The following is a 12,787-nucleotide window of genomic DNA, read 5'->3' as shown; positions in this document are numbered from 1 at the left end:
AACTTCTACAGATGCACAATCGAGAGCATCCTGTCGGGCTGTATCACCGCCTGGTACGGCAACTGCTCCGCCCACAACCGTAAGGCTCTCCAGAGGGTAGTGAGGTCTGCAGAACGCATCACCAGGGGCAAACTACCTGCCCTCCAGGACACCTACACCACCCGATGTCACAGGAAGGCCATAAAGATCATCAAGGACAACAACCACCCAAGCCACTGCCTGTTCACCCCGCTATCATCCAGAAGGCGAGGTCAGTACAGGTGCATCAAAGCAGGGACCGAGAGACTGAAAAACAGCTTCTATCTCAAGGCCATCAGACTGTTAAACAGCCACCACTAACATTTAGCGGCCGCTGCCAACATACTGACTCAACTCCAGCCACTTTAAAAATGGGAATTGATGGAAATTATGTAAAAATGTACCACTAGCCACTTTAAGCAATGCCACTTAATACAATGTTTACATACCCTACATTACCCATCTCATATGTATATATACTGTACTCTATATCATCTACTGCATCTTGCCATCTTTATGCAATACATGTACCACTAGCCACTTTAAACTATGCCACTTAATACAATGTTTACATACCCTACAGTACTCATCTCATATGTATATACCGTACTCTATACCATCTACTGCATCTGCCATGCCGTTCTGTACCACCACTCATCCATATATCTTTATGTACATATTCTTTATCCCTTTACACTTGTGTGTGTGTGTAAGGTAGTAGTGTGGAATTGTTAGGTTAGATTACTGTTGGTTATTACTGCATTGTCGGAACTAGAAGCACAAGCATTTCGCTACACTCGCATTAACATCTGCTAACCATGTGTATGTGACTAATAAAAATTGATTTGATTTGATTTGATTGATTTGATTTGATTTGATCCCAAACACACCGCCCGGGCAACGAAGGAGTGGCTTCGTAAGAAGCATTTCAAGGTCCTGGAGTGGCCTAGCCAGTCTCCAGATCTCAACCCCATAGAAAAAATTTGGAGGGAGTTGAAAGTCCGTGTTGCCCAGCAACAGCCCCAAAACATCACTGCTCTAGAGGAGATCTGCATGGAGGAATGGGCCAAAATACCAGCAACAGTGTGTGAAAACCTTGTGAAGACTTACAGAAAACGTTTGACCTCTGTCATTGCCAACAAAGGGTATATAACAAAGTATTGATATAAACTTTTGTTATTGACCAAATACTTATTTTCCACCATAATTTGCAAATAAATTCATTAAAAATCCTACAATGTGATTTTCTGGATTTTTTCCCCTCATTTTGTCTGTCATATAGTCTGTCAAGTGTGCCTATAATGAAAATTACAGGCCTCTCTCACCTCTCTCATAAGTGGGAGAACTTGCACAATTGGTGGCTGACTAAATACTTTTTTGCCCCACTGTATATACATTTGTGTTCCTCCTTGTCAGTATACCTGCAGACACACAGACAAAAAAAAGTGAGCACATGAAAGTGGGCAGTTGCAAAGCAGGGTCTATATCTAGGGCTAGTTGTAATACAGTAGTTTGGTCATTCTAGGGCAGGAATCATCAACTAGATTCAGCTGCAGACCAATTTTTTATTGAGTAGATGGTCAGGGGGCTGGAACATATTTACAAATATATGACAAAACAGATGTAATCATTTCAAACCTTGCATACATTTGTATATGAACACATACTGTATCTCTCTTATGCATGGGAATTCTTTGGAACAGACTTCCAAAATTAAAATAACGAAGCAGATTTGCTCGTCTTTTATGTCCAACAAAACAATTATATATTGTATTATATTTTGCTCAGAAAATTTGGGGGGCCAAATAAAATCACCCACTGGCCAAATTCGGGACACGGGCCACCAGTTGGAGAAACCTGCTCTAGGGCGATTCTGGTGCTAAATGATTACTTCACAGTATCCGCTTTTTCAAAATGTTCATCTCCAACCCTCATTCCATGCTGTGGCCCCCAAACATCCACGCTGTAAACCACAATTTATCCAATTTAAATGTAATCAATTACTTTTCTAAAAAAAAGAAAATACATATTAAAATGTCCAAATCATGAAGAAGCCCAACCAGTTTCCCTCCCCAGAGCAATCCCCAAATCCCTCAAGTGTTGACAACTTAAAATGGAGCATTTCAGAATCCCTAATACAGCAGATCGGGGCTGACTGGTCTACAATCCCTCTACCATGGAGGGTTTTCCATTCAACAGCACCAGTCAGGCCACCATGAGGGCAAAGTCAAAGAGGAGGATATACTGGACAGAAACTGCCTGTCCGCCCCCACCACAGAAGCATATCTTGAATGTATGTCTGTGGTGATATGCAACAAACCATGAAAAGGATAATACATTCAAACAAGCAAGCAATGCTCAAAATTGAGCATGTGCACGTGTGTGGGTGCAGTGTTGTGTGAGTCTGAGGCCGTGCAAATACAGGCTGTATCACATCCGGCCGTGATTGGGAGTCCCATAGGGCGGCACACAATTGGCCCAGCGTCGTCCGGGTTTGGCCGGGAAAGGCTGTCACTGTAAATAAGAATTTGTTCTTAACTGACTTGCCTAGTAAAATAAGGCTCAATAAAATAAAAAATTGGTTTTCTAACTCCAGATACAGAGTTCACACTGTTGACAGAATTTGTCACAGTAAACCGTGTACTCCGTAGTGCTCCATTGCCTAAAATGGAAAAACACTGTCAAGTCAAAAAAATAACTGTGCATTATAATACATTTTCAGTGTCTAAATTGGTATATTACAGCAAGAATTTATAGGGAGGACTTTATTAATAAAACGTTTGGCAAAGGTACTGATACAGTACATTAATAATAATACAGTCATGATGTTAAGGGGCACCCAAAATAATAACACAGCATTCGTGATTCACCAATGCAGCTCCTGGTTCAGCAGGCATCACTATAATTGATGGAGTGGACTACAGTATACACGAAACAGGTCATCTCTGCATACTTAGTTGCTTATATAGGTTAAAATGAAACAAACATTCCCATCGTTGCAATCTCTTAACCCTAACTTACTTTAGCTACAGTATTAACTGACGTATAGTTCAGCGCGTCTATGAAAATGAACCTACGTCCAAGGGAGATCAAGTACACTACGTAACAGCAATACCTCTGTTAAAAAAAGCAGGTTCTCATTTTATTCAAATATATAAAATCCTATCACGTCTGTCATAATGTTCTAGAGCAATATCATTAAAGCTAAGAGAGTAAGACCATGTGTTCTAAAACATGAAATCATGTTTCCTGGCATTTTCAAATATATTCCAAAATACATCCAAATATATCATAGTCAAATATCACCATCTGTGTGTCTCTCCTCTGTACCAGGCTCCTCCTGCAGTTCTCCTACTCAGCCAGAGCTGCGGTCACCAGACTGCTACACTGGAGCCACGGTCTGACTCCTGCATGCATTCATGCTAACAAATAGCTACTTGATTCTCCTTCACCTTGGCTTCCCTGATCATCTCCTCTAAAGTTCTCATGAAAATAAGTAGGTTGTGGTTTTTTAACCCTAAAGCTGCTAGACAGACGTGATTATCGTCTTGTTCTCACATTACTGGTTCAACATTGTTACAATATCTCCATAGTATTACTAATACTACTAAGGGCAATAATAAACGTAGACAATAGTCCAGATCGGTAGCTACGGTAAGCTGCTGACTGGCTCAGATGGAGCATCATCAACTACGGTCCACATGGTTTGTTAACAAAGGTATTGCTGTATAAGCTACGTGTGTAAGAGGGCCTGCCTTATAGAACGTAAGGGTATACACATAAGACATCTGTCAAAGTGTTAGTCAGTAAGAGGGACTGAGTTCAGAGTGCAGTAGAGCCAGTGTGTTTTTGAGTCGTTGTACCGTGCGTTGAGAAAAGAGAGAAAGAGTTGACAACGTAACATCAGCATCTATCCGTGTGGATGACAATAAGATGGTCCAGGGCTATAAGCAGGAGTCCCAGTGGAGCTGCAGGTCTGAACTGTCCAGAAAGTCCGCTGAGAAGACGCTGGGGGGCGTGTGGGGGCCCAGGGGACCCAGTGGGGCGAGCCCTGCAATCTCGTTGCTCGCCCCTCCCATGGTGATATCCAGCCAATCCATGCTGTCCAGGGCATGGTCTCCGAAGTCCAGGCCAGGGGGGTTGACCGTGTAGCCCGACAGCTCATAGGTGTCCATGGGCGAGGATGTGTGGTCCAGGATGCTGGGGGTGCTTAGCATTTGACTGTGAAGGTCGTCAATCAGGGTCAGGGGCCCGCCAGGCTCCACCCCCAGGAGGGGTTTGCCCGTGGTGCTCTCCAGGAAGTCCTCCAGACGTCCACTTCCTGTGTTGCTTACGTCCTGATCAACGGTGGCCGGCGCCTGCAGCTCCTCCTCCTCCCCTGGGCCTGGCTGGGGGGTCTCGGGTTCGGGAGGGGTGGGGGGCGAGAAGTGGAGCTGCAGCTGGAGAGGGGAGGGGGCCTGAGAGTGGGAAGGGGAAGGGGTGTTGGGGCGCAGTCGCGCCAGGGAAGGGTCGGGCGCTGGTTTGAAGGTGGCTGAGATTTCTGGGAGAGGAGGAGAGAGAAGAAATGTCAACCAGTAGGAGACAAATATTGAATCAGGAAACCAGGAGGAGCTCTTCTTCTATCGGCATTCAACACTCACCTCCTGTTTGAATCAGGATGTCAAAGAGATCGTCCATATGCTGGGTGGATCCATTATTCTGGGAGCAAGACACAGGGAGAATAGTAAAACCTGACACAGCAACTGAGTTGAGAGGTGAATACAGAAGAGCAAGAGTCTTGGCATGGTTGTCCATAATGAGACCTCTGAGACACAAACATAGAAACAGCCAGGCGGCGTGGGTTACCTTGTCATCCGGTGGGTTAGGGGAGGGCGTCTGTTTGGGAGAAGGAGGGCTGAACAGGGGTTCATGGTCAAGACCTGGACTCAGATCCTCCTGATGGAAATAGAACAATGTTCTCATGTCTTAAAAATGTATACTATTAACTTGTCCATTTAAAGAACTGCAACTACAGTACAGGTTTTAACAAGTTCACAATTACAGTTTGAGCTGGAGGAGAGGGGGAGGTGTCTTTTTCAGAAGGGGAGGAGTCATCATTGGGGAAGAAAGGCTGGAGATTGGGCGGGGCAGAGAAGGAGAGAGCGACCCCTGGGGAGTGATTGGTTGACACCTGCAGCCCCGCCTTCTGTCCCTAAGCAAAATGGGAGATAAATCTTAATGAGCTGAGATGCAAATGAGCTGAAAGCTTCATTCTGAGTTTAAAACATAAATCACAAAGATGAGGAATATCATTACAGTAATTACCAGAATAATAATCACTATTACATTACATTAGTTATCAGCTCTTATATATCAAGGATGCTGTCAGCGTATTACAGGGTTTACATCATTAATTCACATAACAGACGATTATTGGAGTCACCGAGGCGTTTCCGAATGACTCTCTCACTTAATGGGACATTATCAACAAGCCAGTCACCACCAAAATTGAGGCTCCATTGACCGCTGTTCAATGGACATCCTACATATCAGGCTTTTAGAAACGTTCCCTTACCTTTCTGGTTGGCTGTTTCACAAGGCCTGGTTGAGTTTTCGGTTTTGATTGGGTGTCACTGCTGGACAACTGAAGAGGGGATTGGCTGGGCAGCTTGGTGGGAGTTGACTGCAGTCTCTGGTAGAGACCAAGGAGAGAAATAGCGTGAGAAGAAAAGTAAGCAGCACAAGGAGTCCCTAAACAAAAACATTAGGTTTGAGTGAAAGAGGGATTTAAATGTTTACCTGCAGTATGATGTGATTGGTTGCTTTTCCCTGTGGAGTGCCTTGTGGCGTTTCACTCCCTTGGCTCTCGGCACAGTGATTGGTTAGTGCGATGAGGAAATGGTTGCCGTTGCTGTCTGTCACCAGGGTAGGTGTGGAGTGTGTCTTGAGGAGATCCAAGGGGAAGGAAGTGGTGGAGCGCGACTGCTGATTGAGGAACATCTGAGACACCTGGAAGAGACCAAAGGCATTAGTCAGCGAAAGACAAACACAAGGTGACACACTGACTATTTTGACTGGGATCACATTTGTTTTGCTGTCACTGTCTGCAGCTCTTGTTGTGACTAGCCGTTGAGTTGTTTTGACTGCCACTGACCTGTTGTGACTTCAACTGCTGTTGTTGTTGTTGTGCCTGCAATATCTGCTGTTGTTGATGCTTTGACTGTAACAGCTGTTGGTTCTTTGATTGTATCTGCTGTTGTTGTTGGGACAGTAGCTGTTGCTGCTGCTGCTTGAGCTGTTGCTTGTGGGACTTCTTCTTCCTCTGCTGTGAGCGGTGTTTCTGTAGATTCTGCTGGTTCTGCTGTAGGAGCAGCTGCTGCAGGGCCTGCTGCTGTGCCAGCTGCAGCGCGTTGATCTGCTGCGTCTGCTGCACCTTCAGCTGCTCCAGCTGCGACCGCTGCTGTGCCTGGATCTGCTCCAGCTGCACCTGCTGAGGTGGGGCTTCCAAGGACGGCTCCACGGCCTCTTCCACATCCCCGACCTCCTGCTTGATGGTCATCTTGGTGACCTCCATGTGGCACTGGGAAGGGGTCGGGGAGTGGGCAATGGGGCAAAATGTGGAGGGGATGCTGGGGATGTCTGGGGGCTCTTCCTTCACCCTGACAAGGCCCAGGGTTTCTGGGGGGGCGTCCCGGCCCCCTCTCTTGCCCTGTTCCAGCTGGACGCGCAGGGTCTCCACCAGCCGCTGTTTCTGCCTTAGCATGCACGTCAGCTCCTCGATCTGCTTGTCCTTCTCCTGCAGCATCTGGTCCTTCTGGTTCACAGACGGGGGTGCTACTTGCAGGCGTTTCTGCAGAGCAGCTATGGAGAACTGGCAGGCTGTTGGGGCCGAGCCACTCAACTCCTCTTTGATAGTGCCACGGTGCTGTGGGGAGGGATGGAGGCTTAGCTGGGTGAGGGGAGAGCTTACCTATTTGGAAAGAGAAAAGTAGTCTCTCAAGATTCAAACCATAAAACCTGATATCTGGGCACTATAAAAACATATATATATTTTTTAAAGTAAGGACACATCTGATATAGAAAGGAGACTTACCATCTCCCCAAATGCGTCTCCATTACAGCTCGTCTCATCTGGACTCATCCCAGCTAGCGAGCGTTCCGAGGGGGCAGGAGAGACAGGCGGGGAGGAGCTAGTGCTGCCAAAGTGCATGATCTGCTGTGGAGCAGTGGTCATGAACGGGAAGGTTGCCAAGGTTAACACACCTGCATCTCCTGATTGGTGGACCACAGAGGACAGGGCCTGGTGTTGGGAAAGTTGCTGTTGCTGCTGTTTTAGTAGTTGTTTTTGTTGTTGTTGTGTTGGGTGGTTGCTTTTGGAAGCTCCGGCCCCTGACCCTGTGGCACCCCCTACTGTTGTAGTTGTTGCACTACCACGACTGTTCTGCTGAGCCTGGTAGTTCCTCAACCGCTCGATGAGGTCATTCTTGGTGCCTGACACAGGCAAGCTCCGCAGTTTGAGCTCATGCTTCAGTTCAGCCACCTGGAGGACAAAAGAAGGTGTCAGAATGTGAAATGTTTAGACACACAGTTGGTTTTGTCAACACAGTCAACTCTTGATAAATGCAACGGCTTTTACTGACCTTCAGGTCGTCCAGGTTAGGAGGCAAACAACCTGCTGTGGCCCCTCCCACATGTGTGACATTCTGCTGGCTTGGTGCACTTTGACTGGAGGAGGATGTCGAGGGGGCGGGCACGGCCGGAGAAGGAGAGGGGCCATTGGTGGGAGGTGGTTGATCTGTTAGTGGTCTGGAGAGAAAATAACGAGAGTCAAAACGATGATAGGATAGGATACAGGATGAAGTTGATGGGTATGTGAAACAGTTGTATACACACACGCGCAAACACACACTCACTTGGGCGGTGCAGGAAGGATGGTGTGGTAGTTGTAGTGCTGCTGCTGCTGGTTGAGGATCTGCAGCTGGAGGAAGAGCTGCTGCTGGTGGAGGATCTTGGCGTAGGTAGAGTCCAGCTGAGGGGGCGGCTCGTGGTCGGCCTTCTGGTCCGGGGGGATGTACTGGTGGTACTTCAGCTTCCTCACCTTGGGCTTGTTGTCCTTGGGCTTCTTGGATCGCTGAGGGGGGCGCTCTGAGGTGGGCTTTGGCTGGGACTGCAGGGGGAAAGATCATTGAGACGTAGTGGATTAAACACTGGACTAGTCTACTGTTAATAACAGAAGTAATGCTAAACAAATAATACAAATACAATGGGCTTTGGTACAATACTCATAATTAGCCGTGACAGCTGCCACTAACCTTGATCAGTGCAGGGGTGGTTCTCAGAACTGCTGTCCCATTGCTCAACTTCACTGGTTGGCAGGGCCCATAGGAGGGAGGAAGAGGAGGGGGTGGCGGAGGAACCTGAGTGAGAAACTGTGTGGGGGTGCTGTTGCAAGCTAGGGCGTCAGGGGGAGAGGGCAGAGGGCCGTGGCCCAGTGGAGACTCCTGACCAATGGGCTGATCAGGAGAGAGAGTATCATTACTGTCCTCATCAAAGGAGGATATCTCCCCAGCAACCTTGGGGAAGTCCGTCTCTGAGGGAGAGAAAGAGAAGACAGAACAAAAGAGTGAAAAGAGAGAAGAGGGAAAGAATAGGGAGATAAACAGTTAGAGAATAATAACAGTTAGAGAAGTAGAATAATGAGCCACCAGTGACAGTTCAGTCATCGTTGTTGTGATGTAGTGTGAGAGAGCCATGTAAAAAATAAAAAGCCAGGCTGTGTGTCAACATTAGCCATGCCATCATTCCTCTCAGCAGCCAGTCAGTCAGTCAGCATCAACAGAGGTTCCTGCAGTGGCAGCAGGAGGAGGTGGAGGCCTGCTGGGCCCAGGGCTTTATCATCACATTGTATATGGCTGGTACATCCCCACGCCTTTGATAAAGACTATTATGGATCTTTTATTTACAGACGGCAAGCAGTTGGAGCGCTCAGCGAGCACCGTTGGCTATTAATTTCCCATCAGTGGGAGATGATGAATAACCAATATGGGGTTTGATTCATTCTCTTCCTGAACCAATCATGTGATGGCTTCCCCTTTGCACCGCCGTGTGTGTGTGTGTGTGTGTGTGTGTGTGTGTGTGTGGCGGAGAGTGTGGAAAGCAGCACAGGTTGAGGTCATGTCCCTGTTCTCTGTGTGGATATGACTGCCTGTAATTTGATTGTTGTTATTAAGAGCCAGCGACAGCCGGGGAAATCCCCTGAGATTGAACCATGCTGGAACCTGACGCTCAGACATGTTTACGTTCATCTTCACAGCAATCAATCTAGTTTCCATCATCTCATTTATCTCACGGTTTAACAGCACAGTAGAGACTACCTGTTATGTGAACTCTGGTGTGGCAATACATTTCCTTTACATCTAATCCAAAAACTGTGCCAAGTCATGTCTTGATGCGTGCACAAACACAACCACACAACCACACACACAAACTGACACTCACATTTTATAGTGTTGTGTGAAATTGAAATCAACATGTTTCTGTGAACCCGTGAATGCACAAATGCGAACAAACATTAGTATGATTAATATAATTTGCGCCCATGAGGGGCCCGCAGTGGGGAGGTGGGCAATGAGGTTGGCCCCTGCTCATCAGTCATGAATTTACAGAATGTGCGTAAATACATATCTAAGGTTAAGAATGATATCTCCATTCTTGGCAGCAGTTTTGAAGCATCTGAAGGCAGGCTAGATGGGCATGGTGGGAGAATACCAACTTGAACATCAATATGTTCATTTTGGCTGGAGGAGGAGATGGCCAGGAGGGACAAGCAGAGGTTCTCACGTTTTAACACACATACAGTGCATTCACAGCGTATTCGAAAAGTACTTAGACGCTTGACTTTTTCCACATTTTGTTACATTACAGCCTTATTCTAAAATTCTAAAAATGATTACATTTTATTTTAAATCTCAGCAATGTACACACTATACCCCATAATGACAAAGCAAGAACACTTTTTTAGAAATGTTTGCAAATGTATTAAACTTATGTAATAAGGTATTTCTGTTTAAGTATTCAGACCCTTTGCTATGAGACTCGAAATTGAGCTCAGGTGCATCCTGTTTCCACTGATCATCCTTGATATGTTTCTACAACTTGGACAGAGTCCACCTGTGGTATATTCAATTGATTGGACATGATTTGGAAAGGCACAAACCTGTCTATATAAGGACCCACAGTTGACAGTACATGTCAGAGCAAAAACCAAGGCATGAGGTCGAAGGAATTGTCCGTAGAACTCAGAGACAGGATTGTGTCGATTCACAGATCTGGGGAAGGGTGCCAAAATATTTCTGGTCCCTAAAAACACAGTGGCCTCCATCACTCTTAAACGGAAAAAGTTTGGAATCACCAAGACTATTCCTATAGCTGGCCGCCCAGCCAAATCGGGGAGAAGGGCCTTGGTCAGGGAGGTGACCAAGTACCCAATAATTACTCTGACAGAGCTCCAGAGTTCCTCTGTGGAGATGGGATAACTTTCCAGAAGGACAACCATCTCCGCAGCACTCCACCAATCAGGCCTTTATGGTAGAGTGGCCAGACAGAAGCCACTCCTCAGTAAAAGGCACATGACAGCCCAATTGGAGTTTGACAAAAGGTACCCAAAGACTCTCAGACCATGAAAAACAAGGTTCTCTGGTCTGATGAAACCAAGATTGAACTCTTTGGCCTGAATTCCAAGCGTCCTGTCTGGAAGAAACCTGGCACCATCCCTAAGGTGAAGCATGGTGGTGGCAGCATCATGCTGTTGGGATGTTTTTCAGCGGCAGGGATTGGGAGACTAGTCAGAATTTAGGTTAAGATGAACGGAGCAAAGCACAGAGAGATCCTTGATGAAAACCTGCTCCAGAGCGCTCAGAACCTCAGACTGGGGCGAAGGTTCACCTTCCAACAGGACAACGACCTAAGCACACAGCCAAGACAACGCAGGAGTGGCTTCGGGGCAAGTCTCTGAATGTCCTTGAGCGGCCCAGCCAGAGCCTTGACTTGAATCGGATCGAACATCTCTGGAGAGACCTGAAAATAGCTATGCAGCGACGCTCCCCATCCAACCTGACAGAGCTTGAGAGGATCTGCAGAGAAGAAATGGGAGAAACTCCCCAAATACAGGAGTGCCAAGTTTGTAGTGTCCTACCCAAGAAGACTTGAAGCTGTAATCACTGCCAAGGGTGCTTCAACAAAGTACTGAGCAAAGGGTCTGAATACTTATATAAATGTGATATTGCAGTTTATTTTTAATAAATTAGCAAACATTTCTAAAAACCTGTTTTTGCTGTCATTATGGGACATTGTGTGTAGATTGAGGGGGGGGGGGCTATTGAATCAATTTTGGAATAAGGCTGTAACGTAACAAAATGTCAAGGGGTCTGAATACTTTCCGAACGCACTGTACATACACACATACACTGAGACACACACAGATGCACAGTATTTATATGACGTGTGACTGGGTCCGATGTGAGCAGAGTTCACATGAGATTTTATTCAGTACCTGTTCCTGATGACCTTCATATAGAGTTTCACTGGGTGGACTATTTTTGCTTATTCAGCAGATGTTCACGTCACGCTAGTGAGCGAATTTGTGAATTATGGCAATTGGAAACATGGGGCTTGTGGAATGGTGGACTTCTTACAAGAACCTGTTTGATGCTGTTGAAATAGACTAGTGTAGTGATCATGAGAGCTCATTTGCTAGTGTGGCTACATAATATGGAGTGGTACTGTGTCTGTTTGATGCTGCTGCTTTAGTTACCTATGATGGCCTGTTTGATGCTGCTGCTTTAGTTACCTATGATGGCCTGTTTGATGCTGCTGCTTTAGTTACCTATGATGGCCTGTTTGATGCTGCTGCTTTAGTTACCTATGATGGCCTGTTTGATGCTGCTGCTTTAGTTACCTATGATGGCCTGTTTGATGCTGCTGCTGCTTTAGTTACCTATGAGGGCCTGTTTGATGCTGCTGCTGCTTTAGTTACCTATGATGGCCTGTTTGATGCTGCTGCTTTAGTTACCTATGATGGCCTGTTTGATGCTGCTGCTTTAGTTACCTATGATGGCCTGTTTGATGCTGCTGCTTTAGTTACCTATGATGGCCTGTTTGATGCTGCTGCTTTAGTTACCTATGATGGCCTGTTTGATGCTGCTGCTTTAGTTACCTATGATGGCCTGTTTGATACTGCTGCTTTAGTTACCTATGATGGCCTGTTTGATGCTGCTGCTTTAGTTACCTATGATGGCCTGCTTGATGCTGCTGCTTTAGTTACCTATGATGGCCTGTTTGATGCTGCTGCTTTAGTTACCTATGATGGCCTGCTTGATGCTGCTGCTTTAGTTACCTATGATGGCCTGTTTGATGCTGCTGCTTTAGTTACCTATGATGGCCTGTTTGATGCTGCTGTGTACAGGCAGGATGTTCTTGTGAATGAGCTCCATGGGGCCGGGCCGGTGGGAGATCTTGTCGTTGAGGTCGTCAGCCAGACGGGCCCTCTTCAGCTGCAGTTGTTTGGCCTGGAGGGAGGGTTCCGCCGACGTCTCTGAACACACAGCACACAGCGGGTTAGCCAGCCAACAACCATCAGGCACGTGATCTTTATCAGGGAACCAGGAAATCAAAGCTGTGAGTTTCAACTTCAATGCTTTTGTAATGATGTAGATACGAAGGTAAAAGCACACAGCACAGCTACCAGTTATGGCACTCAATATCAGCTAATGGAATGGAAGAGCAAACAATT

The 12,787-nt window shown here is 46.4% G+C and overlaps 1 protein-coding gene across 10 annotated transcripts in view; it reads right to left on the bottom strand.

Moving 5' to 3' along the window:
• Window positions 1-1,563: 1,563 nt before the first annotated feature.
• Window positions 1,564-12,787, bottom strand: part of LOC139564750 (myocardin-related transcription factor A-like) — a 45,552-nt gene continuing 34,328 nt past the window's right edge. For 7 of the 10 annotated variants that reach the window (XM_071384527.1, XM_071384526.1, XM_071384530.1 and 4 more), the window contains 12 exons: window positions 12,428-12,643; window positions 8,310-8,587; window positions 7,911-8,164; window positions 7,638-7,803; window positions 7,091-7,537; window positions 6,152-6,967; window positions 5,797-6,006; window positions 5,573-5,689; window positions 5,060-5,209; window positions 4,864-4,953; window positions 4,659-4,716; window positions 1,564-4,558 (listed from right to left, as the gene is read on the bottom strand). In XM_071384527.1, coding sequence (XP_071240628.1) covers window positions 3,963-4,558; window positions 4,659-4,716; window positions 4,864-4,953; window positions 5,060-5,209; window positions 5,573-5,689; window positions 5,797-6,006; window positions 6,152-6,967; window positions 7,091-7,537; window positions 7,638-7,803; window positions 7,911-8,164; window positions 8,310-8,587; window positions 12,428-12,643 — 3,398 coding nt within the window. In that variant the 3' untranslated portion in view covers window positions 1,564-3,962. The remainder of the gene's footprint in view (window positions 4,559-4,658; window positions 4,717-4,863; window positions 4,954-5,059; window positions 5,210-5,572; window positions 5,690-5,796; window positions 6,007-6,151; window positions 6,968-7,090; window positions 7,538-7,637; window positions 7,804-7,910; window positions 8,165-8,309; window positions 8,588-12,427; window positions 12,644-12,787) is intronic. The other 3 variants (XM_071384533.1, XM_071384532.1, XM_071384525.1) reach the window with 2 other exon arrangements.

Source organism: Salvelinus alpinus, chromosome 36 (assembly GCF_045679555.1).
Source record: "Salvelinus alpinus chromosome 36, SLU_Salpinus.1, whole genome shotgun sequence".
Taxonomy (NCBI): Eukaryota; Metazoa; Chordata; class Actinopteri; order Salmoniformes; family Salmonidae; genus Salvelinus; species Salvelinus alpinus.
The sequence above is the reverse complement of the archived record's forward strand: the minus strand, read 5'-3'. Positions and strand labels throughout refer to the sequence as shown.